General features: G+C 50.1%; 1 protein-coding gene across 2 annotated transcripts in view; it reads right to left on the minus strand.

The window, feature by feature from the left end:
* The window catches only part of mlh1 (mutL homolog 1, colon cancer, nonpolyposis type 2 (E. coli)), a 91273-nt gene extending 86499 nt beyond the window's left edge, over positions 1-4774 (minus strand). The window contains exon 1 of one of the 2 annotated variants that reach the window (XM_085993812.1): positions 4471-4774. In XM_085993812.1, coding sequence (XP_085849938.1) covers positions 4471-4583 — 113 coding nt within the window. In that variant the 5' untranslated portion in view covers positions 4584-4774. The remainder of the gene's footprint in view (positions 1-4470) is intronic. The other variant, XM_085993811.1, reaches the window with a different exon arrangement.
* Between the last annotated feature and the right edge of the window lie 4933 nt (positions 4775-9707).

A 9707-nucleotide genomic window follows, 5' to 3' on the forward strand; every position in this document is an offset into this window, starting at 1 on the left:
ATGTTGGCCTGAGCGAGAACACTGACGTTGGTGCGCCTATCCTGCCAACGGATTTGCAGGATTTGCGGAGGCGGCGTTGGTGGTACCTCTCCAGTGCTTTGAGGTGCCCGCTGTACATGGTCCATGTCTCTGAGGCATACAGGAGGGCGGGTATCACTGCTGCTCTGTAGACCATGAGCTTAGTGCCGGGTTTGAGGTCCTGGTCTTCAAACACTCTCTTCCTCAGGCGACCAAAGGCTGCACTGGCACACTGAAGGCGGCGTTGGACTTCGTCATCGATGTCTGCCCTTGTTGACAGTAGGCTCCCGAGGTATGGAAAGTGGTCCACGTTGACCAAGGCCTTATCGTGGATTTTGATAATCGGGGGGGGGGGCAGTACTGTGTGGCGGGGCAGGTTGGTAGAGGACCTTTGTCTTACGGATGTTTACTGTAAGGCCCATGCTCTCGTACGCTTCGGTGTTGATGATGGTTTGGAGTTCGACCTCCGAGTGAGCGCAGACGCAAGCATCGTCTGCATACTGTAATTCGACGACAGAGGATGGGACGACCTTGGATCTGGACTGGAGGCGACGGAGGTTGAACAGTTTCCCGTTTGTTCTGTTAGCTCCACTCCAGCGGGGAGCTTACGGAGGGTGAGATGGAGCATTGCAGCAAGGAAGATTGAGAAGAGCGTTGGTGCGATGACACAGCCTTGCTTGACCCCGGTTCGTACGTGAATTGGGTCTGTGGTAGGACCGTTGGTCAGGATCACGGCTTGCATGTCGTCGTGAAGCAGGCGGAGGATGGTGACAAACTTTTGAGGGCAGCCGAATTTGAGGACACTCCATAATCCCTCATGGTTGACGGTGTCAAAGGCCTCTTGTAGTTGACGTGCGGTGAAGATCATGTCCATTGTGCCCCATTGCGACTCTGGAAGGAGCTCTTTAGCCACTGGGAGGAGGCGATTGAGGAGGATTCTTGTGGTGAAGATGCCTATTTGTTTGGGCAAACAGCATCTTCAATATTGTAAATGGCTCACCAGCGAACCCAGTAATAAAAGCTGCAACATCAGGATCCTCTTGTTTTGGGGGCATCTTCAGAGTTTGTCTTTGGGACTTGACAAATCGAGAATCTACTAAATGAAACTTTTAGCCAGTCACAGGAAGAATTCACACTTCCTTTTTGTGGGAGGGATTATGCAAGTGAATGAATAGCTCCACTGAATATATGAGTGGGGAAACCTGCTCTGGTTACTAGATGTAGTTAAATCAAAAAAACATTATTTTTGAATACATTTAGAACATTGATCTCACTAATTATGGTCAGGAGGCTCTGTGGGGATTGCAGCATACAGATAAAACCCAAACACCTGTGACTTGGGAACGATCAGTGTCTTCCTCACGAGTGTGGCGACAGCTCTATTACAGATTCCCATTGAGTATTTGATTTGGACTCGCTACACTAACAAAAATTACACAGGATTACATCGGATATACGGCACAGAAACAGGCCATTCGGCCCAACCAGTCCATGCCGGCGTTTATGCTCCACTCGAGCCTCCTCCCGTCTTTCCTCATCTAACTCTATCAGCGTAACCCTCTATTCCCTTCTCCCTCATATGCTTGTCCAGCCTCCCCTTAAATGCATCTATATTTTTTGCTTCAACCACTCCCTGTGGTAGCGAGTTCCACATTCTCACCACTCTCTGGGTAAAGAAGTTTCTTCTGAATTCCCTATTGGATTTCTTGGTGACTATCTTATATTGATAGCCTCTAGTTATGCTCTTCCCCACAAGTGGAAACACTCTCTCTGTATCCACTCTATCAAAACCTTTCATAATTTTAAAGACCTCTATTAGGTCACCCCTCAGCCTTCTTTCAAGTGAAAAGAGACCCAGCCTGTTCATCCTTTCCTGATACGTACACCCTCGCATTTCTGGTATCATCCTTGTAAATCTTCTCTGCACCCTCTCCAGTGCCTCTATATCCTTTTTATAATATGGCGACCAGAACTGTACGCAGTACTCTTAAGTGCGGTCTAACCAAGGTTCAATACAGGTTTAGCATAACTTCACTACTTTTCAATTCTATCCCTCTAGAAATAAACCCGAGTGCTTGGTTTGCTTTTTTTATGGCCTTGCTAACCTGTCGCAACTTTTAGTGATTTGTGTATTTGTACTCCCAGATCCCTTTGTTCGTCTACCCCACCTAGACTCGCACCCTCCAAGTGATGTGACCTCCCTATTCTTCCTACCAAAATGTAACACCTCATATTTATCTGTGTTGAACTTCATTTGCCAACTATATGCCCATTCTGCAAGTTTATTAATGTCCTCCTGTAATTTGTTGCAGTCCTCCTCAGTATTGACTATCCCCCCAATTTGGTGTCATCCGCAAATTTAGAAATTGTGTTTTGATTCCAAAGTCTAAATTGTTAATGTAAATTGTGAACAGCAGTGGTCCCAGCACTGATCCTTGTGGAACACCACTACCCACCTTCTGCCACTGTGAATAGCTACCCTTTACTCCCACTCTCTGCTTCCTGTCCTGAAGCTAGCCAGCAATCCATTCTGCTGCTTATCCCCTGACTCCGCATTCTCTGACCTTGTTCATCAGTCTATTATGGGGTACCTTATCGAAGGCCTTTTGAAAATCTAGATAAATTAGCTACTGCATTACCATTGTCCACTCTCTCTGTTACCTCTTCAAAAAATTCAACAAGATTGGTCAAGGAAAACTCCCTTTTGAAATCCATGCTGACTATTCATTATTATATTTTTGGTTTCTAGATGTTCTTCTATTTTCTCCTTTAGTAGGAATTCCATTATTTTTCCTACCACCGATCCCTGGAGAACTTGCTCAGTATTACTGGTAAATAACACTTCTATTGTCAATTTGTATGTGGACAGATGAAGATGAAGTTTAATACAATCGCAAAATACTGCGGATGCTGGAAATCTGAAATAATAACAGAAAATGCTGGAAATACTCAGCAAGTCAGGCAGCATCTGCGGAGAGAGAAAAACAAAGTTTACATTTCAGGTCTGAGACCCTTTTTCAGAACTAGAAAAAGTTTGAGATGCAACAGATTTTTAAGCAAGTGTAGGGGCAGGGAAAGGGAGGAGGGGAGGAAAGAACAAAAGGGAAGGTCCCCAAACACCCCTTCCAGGTGAAACAGCGATTTACTTGTACTTCTTGCAATCTAGTATACTGTATTCGCTGCTCACGATGCGGTCTCCTCTACATTGGGGAGACCAAATGCAGATTGGGTGACCGCTTTGCGGAACACCTCCGTTCAGTCCATAAGGGTGACCCCGAGCTTCCGGTCGCCTGTCACTTTAATTCTCCGCTCCACTCCCACTCGGACCTCACCGTCCTCGGCCTCTTGCATTGTTCCACGGAAGCTCAGCGTAAACTCGAGGAACAGCACCTCATCTTCCGATTAGGCACTTTACAGCCTTCTGGACTCAAAATCAAGTTCAATTTCAGATCATAACCTCGGCCCCTATTTTTTTATTTAAATGTTTTTTCTCTCACATGCAGCTGTTGATCATTCTGCCATTGCCATTTACACTTCATCTGGACTCATCTTTTGTTTCTTAACTTGTCCCATTACCACCTCCTCTTGCCTTGCACCATCTCTTAATGTCTCTTAATCTCTCCTGCCTTCCATCCTATCACAGACCTTCCCTTTTGTTCTTTCCTCCCCTCCCCCCTCTCCCTGCCCCACACTTGCTTAAAAATCTGTTACTTCTCCAACTTTTTCCAGTTCTGGCGAAGGGTCTCAAAGCTGAAACGTTAACTGTTTTGCTCTCTCCACGGATGCTGCCTGACCCGCTGAGTGTTTGCAGCATTTTCTGTTGTTAAGATGAAGTTTAATACTGACACAAATAGATTTACAAAATAGGCACACCCACACACAAATAAATGGCCCAAATTGCAAACAGTTTCACAGTCCACAGGTTTAATCTCAGAATGAAAACATCCAATTTCTGTGTTTGGTGTTTTAACCCATTCAGCAATGACACTCACAAGAGGAGGCAGGTCTGTTGCAATATCTCCCTCAGGGAGGAGGCTGCTGAAAGTAATAAGCATGTGAATGGGTGGAACTTCAGCCCTGTCCCTTTGCTCTGTGCAGTGTCAGTGGGAACTTCAGCCCTGTCCCTTTGCTCTGTGCAGAGTGTCAGTGGGAACTTCAGCCCTGTCCCTTTGCTCTGTGCAGAGTGTCAGTGGGAACTTCAGCCCTGTCCCTTTGCTCTGTGCAGAGTGTCAGTGGGAACTTCAGCCCTGTCCCTTTGCTCTGTGCAGAGTGTCAGTGGGAACTTCAGCCCTGTCCCTTTGCTCTGTGCAGAGTGTCAGTGGGAACTTCAGCCCTGTCCCTTTGCTCTGTGCAGAGTTGCAATGGGAACTTCAGCCCTGTGCACAGTGTCAGTGAGCACCGCCGGGGGTGTGGGGAGGGAAGGACACTCGCTCGCTCCCAGTCAGGACCCACCTGTTCTCCACCATTTCTTTAATGGCATTCGCAGGCCGCTGGATCACCTCGCCGGCCGCGATCCTGTTCACTACCGCCTCCTCCAGCCTGTGGATCACCCCGGGAGCCGCCATGGCAATGCAGCACCGACTCACCGCCGGCAACAACAAAAAACCCGGCCAAATGCACGCACGTTGCACACTCACGGTGCACGTACGTAGTCACGTTGCACGCACGAATGATCGTTGCACACTCACGTTGCACGCACGCACTCACGTTGCACACTCACGAATGATCGTTGCACACTCGGTGCACGCACGCAGTCACGTTGCACACTCACGGTGCACGCAGTCACTCACTCACGTTGCATTGCACACTCACGGTGCACCTCACACCCAGGAGGAAATCCCACCCTCGGGCGGCCGGACCGCGCGGCTCTCAATGGATCGGCCCAGCTGTCAATCACCGGGCCCGGGCCGCGCCGGCCAGCCGCTGCTGCAGCTCTGAGGCTTTGAAGCGGACCCCGGATCCCCGGGACTCTGCACTGCCCCTGATCTCCGGGACTCTCTGCACCGACCCCAGACTCTGCACCGGGCACCGGATCCCCGGGACTCTGCACTGCCCCTGATCTCCGGGACTCTCTGCACCGACCCCAGACTCTGCACCGGGCACCGGATCCCCGGGACTCTGCACCGGATCCCCGGGACTCTGCACCGCCCCTGATCCCCGGGACTCTCTGCACCGACCCCAGACTCTGCACCGGATCCCCGGGACTCTCTGCACCGACCCCGGGACTCCCTGCACCGGATCCCCGGGACTCTCTGCACCGACCCCGGGACTCTGCACCGGGCACCGGATCCCCGGGACTCTGCACCGCCCCTGATCCCCGGGACTCTCTGCACCGACCCCAGACACTCTGCACCGACCCCAGACTCTGCACCGGGCACCGGATCCCCGGGACTCTCTGCACCGACCCCAGGGACTCTCTGCACCGACCCCAGACTCCCTGCACCGGATCCCCGGGACTCCCTGCACCGGATCCCCGGGACTCCCTGCACCGGATCCCCGGGACTCTCTGCACCGACCCCGGTCTGTCTGCACCGCGGCCGCGCTGACTCTCGGCGGAACAGGCTGGTGGCAGAAGAAGCCGAGCCAAAGGATTGTGTCTCCCACACACAGAACGCTGGGTATGGTAACAGGAACATCTCTTTTTGCAACCCATTATTATTATTGACAGTGCAAAAACAATCCTCAACTTGAGAATGTTCCTGCTGCAAAAATAATGCTTCCCCAGTGTCAAGATCACCATGTCGCAAAAAAACTGAAAGGGCAAGGAGAAACAAACCGAGAATTGTCACATTTTGATTTAAAATCCTATGGAAGTCCAAATTGCATTTATTTAGCGCCTTTCACGACCCCAGGAGGTCCCAAAGCGCTTTACAGCCAATGAAGTACAAATAAGTTTTCAAATTAGTGATACCATGATCTGCAGAAATGGTACTTTTTGCAGTTTATCTGGGAAAGATACTACAGTCCAGTTCACCTGGAATCAGCATTTTCCTTTTAGTTTTATGTACACGGGAGGATAATACCGCCCAGTGTTCTGACACTGGTATATTTTCTGGTAGACTGGCATGTGGGACCGTTGTGTATTGTTAAAAGGCGAAGGAAGGTGTAGCAGGAATCCTTGGACTCTTTATACTGTTATTAGCTACTTCTACAAGTTTTAAGTTTCAGTTGTAACACCGATCCTTGATTTGGGTCTCTTTCTGCTGGACTGCCCACTGACACGAGTTACATAGAAACATAGAAGATAGGAGCAGGAGTAGGCCATTCGGCCCCTCGAGCCTGCTCCGCCATTCAATGAGATCATGGCTGATCATTCAAACTCAGTACCCTGTCCCTGCTTTCTCCCCATATCCCTTGATCCCTTTAGCCTTAAGAAATATATCCAACTTCTTGAATATATTTAATGAATTGGCCTCCACCGCCCTCTGTGGCAGAGAATTCCACAGGTTCACCACTCTCTGGGTGAAGAAATTCCTTCTCATCTCTGTCCTAAATGGCTTACCCCTTATCCTTAGACTGTGACCCCTGGTTCTGGACTCCCCCGCCATCGGGAACATCCTTCCTGCATCTAGTCTGTCTAGTCCTGTTAGAATTTTATAAGTTTCAATGAGTTTCATGCTGCAGCGCTGTTTGGTGCCATTTACCCAACCTGTAGGGGGTTTCTCGGAGCCAAGTGGCTGCAGAAGTTGGCCTGCTCTGAAGTTGCACACCCTGTCGCGTGCGATGGGGCTGTGCGGGCACACGTGGCCAGTGTTGGCAATGAACATCTGGAGCTGTGTAAGCAGGTACCATATCCAGAAAGACTATCATTTTTATTTCATAAGAAGAGGGAGTACTTTGAACAAGCACTCTCCCCTGCACTGCCATTCCCCAAATGTTGTTAGAAGCAATTGCTTAGATGTATATATCATGCAACCAAGCCAGGTGCTAGAGTTTAGGAGGGATGATTTGAAGGCATGAAATATCAGATTGGTTTTGAGATTTTTAAAGTAGAGGTGGAGGGGGCCTCTGCACTGAGGGAGTGCTGCACTGTCGGAGGTGCTGTCTGAGGGAGTGCTGCACTGTCGGAGGTGCTGTTTTTCGCATGAGACATTAAACCGAGGTCCAGTCTGCCTGCTCGGGGGGTGAACGTAAAAGATCCCATGGCACTATTCGAAGAAGGGCAGCCGTGATCTCCCCGGTGTCCTGGGCCAATATTTGTCCCTCAACCAACATCGCTAAAACAGATTATCTGGTTATTATCTCTTTGTTGTTTGTGGGAGCTTGCTGTGCGTAAATTGGCTGCTGCGTTTCCTACATTACAACAGTGACTATATTTCAAAAGTGCTTCATTGGCTGTAAAGCGCTTTGGGACGTCCTGACGTTGGGAAAGCCGCTGTATAAATACAAGTGTTTCTTTCAGTAGGGAGTTCCAGAGAGACGGCCGAAGGCTCTGCGGGGTAGGAGCGAGGATGGGTCTGGAGGTTGCGGGGTAGGAGTGAGGATGGGTCTGGACGTTGCAGGGTAGGAGTGAGGATGGGTCTGGACGTTGCAGGGTAGGAGTGAGGATGGGTCTGGACGTTGCAGGGTAGGAGTGAGGATGGGTATGGAGGTTGCAGGGTAGGAGTGAGGATGGGTCTGGAGGTTGCAGGGTAGGAGTGAGGATGGGTCTGGAGGTTGCAGGGTAGGAGTGAGGATGGGTCTGGAGGTTGCAGGGGGTAGGAGTGAGGATGGGTCTGGAGGTTGCGGGGTAGGAGTGAGGATGGTCTGGAGGTTGCAGGGTAGGAGTGAGGATGGGTCAGGAGGTTGCAGGGTAGGAGTGAGGATGGGTCTGGAGGTTGCAGGGGTAGGAGCGAGGATGGGTCTGGAGGTTGCAGGGTAGGAGTGAGGATGGGTTTGGAGGTTGCACAGGAAGGTGCCAGGCGAAGGGGAAGGGCTGTTTGGGGTGATAGAGGAGTGGACTAGGGTGTCTCGGAGGGAGCGGTCCCTACGGAATGCTGAAAGGGGAGGGGAAGATACGTTTGGTGGTGCCCTTCGCCTGGCACCTTCCCGTGCAAGCGGAGGAGATGTAACACCTGCCCCTGTACCTCCTCCCTTCCCACTGTCCAGGGCCCCAAACACCCCTTCGCTGTTTCACCTGGATTTACTTGTACTTCTCGCAATCTAGTATACTGTATTCGCTGCCCACGATGCGGTCTCCTCTACATTGGGGAGACCAAACGCAGATTGGGTGACCGCTTTGCGGAACACCTCCGTTCAGTCCGTAAGGGTGACCCCGAGCTTCCGGTCGCCTGTCACTTTAATTCACCGCTCCATTCCCACTCGGACCTCACCGTCCTTGGCCTCTTGCATTGTTCCACGGAAGTTCAACGTAAACTCGAGGAACAGCACCTCATCTTCCGATTAGGCACTTTACAATATCGAGTTCAACAATTTCAGATCATAACCTCGGCCCCTATTACACATTTTTTCTTGTAATTTTTCCACTCCTTTCCCCCCCCCCCTTTTGTTTCTCTCTCACACCTGGCAGCTATCTCTTGCCCTGCCAGTACACTTCACACCTAATCTCAGCCTATTACCATCTCGTCTAGCTCTTTTACTTCTTTTGTTTCTTTCACTTCTTTTGTCCGATCGCAGCCCTGCCTTCGATCTATTTTCTTTTCTTTCCAGTTTTGAAGAAGGGTTTGACCCGAAACGTCAACTCAAATTTCTCTCCACGGATGTTGCCTGACCTGCTGAGTTTTTCCAGCATTTTCTGTTGTTATTTTGGATTTCCAACATCTGCAGTATTTTGCTATCCCATAGACTTGAAAACAAGGGTTTTAAATTTGATACATTGGCGGGAGGGAGCAGAGGGCCGGTGTCGGTCAGATCGGATGTGGTTGGTGGGACAGGATGTACGCTGTATATTGGACAAGATGACCTTTATGGAAGGTGGACAAAGGAAAGCATTGGAGTAATTGAATTGGGAGGTGTCAAGCATGGATGAAGACTTGAAGCGCTAAGGTAAAGGCGGAGATGGGCAGTGGTGCGGACTTGACGGAAAGGATACGGGCGTTTGAGGGTCAGACAGGAGGGCAGGATTGACCACGGTTTTGTTGAACATGAGTGAGGGAGCGGGGGGCAGAGTTAATGTAAAGGGAGCGGAGTTCGTGGTGAACATAGGAAAGTATGGCTTCAGTCTTCCTGATAAGTTGAAGGAAGCTGTAACTTGTCTGGAACCTGACATTCGACAGTCTCAGTATGGACGTGGTTGTGAGCTTGAGAAAAGTGGGTGATATTACCATATAGTGGAAGATGACCTCATGTCGTCACTGAGGGCCAGTATATAGATGAGGAAAAGGAGTGAGCCAAGTATAGATTCTTGGAGGACTCCTGAGGTGACAGAGAGAGGAAGGAGATTCCATTTTTCAAAGTGCCCTGGGTGCATCCAGAAGAGTGGGAGTGAAACCACACGGGGGCAGTCTCACAGCGATGAGCAACACAGAAGAAGCAGTGGCAGAGGACAGTATGGTCAGCTGTCAAGCCCTGCAGAGGAGGATGCCATTCATGACTTTGATCCAGGCCAGCCTCAGTTTTGTGACGTGACCGGAATCTGGACTAGAAGGATTTGAACAGGGAGTTCCTGGCGAAATGGACACAGAGCTGGAATGTGATGAAGTGCTCTAGGACTTCAAAGAGGAAGGACGTTTAGTTGTGAACTGATACTG

The sequence above is a fragment of the Somniosus microcephalus genome, chromosome 7 (assembly GCF_052327205.1).
Source record: "Somniosus microcephalus isolate GS21.2 chromosome 7, FLI_Smic_1.0, whole genome shotgun sequence".
In the NCBI taxonomy this organism is placed as follows: Eukaryota; Metazoa; Chordata; class Chondrichthyes; order Squaliformes; family Somniosidae; genus Somniosus; species Somniosus microcephalus.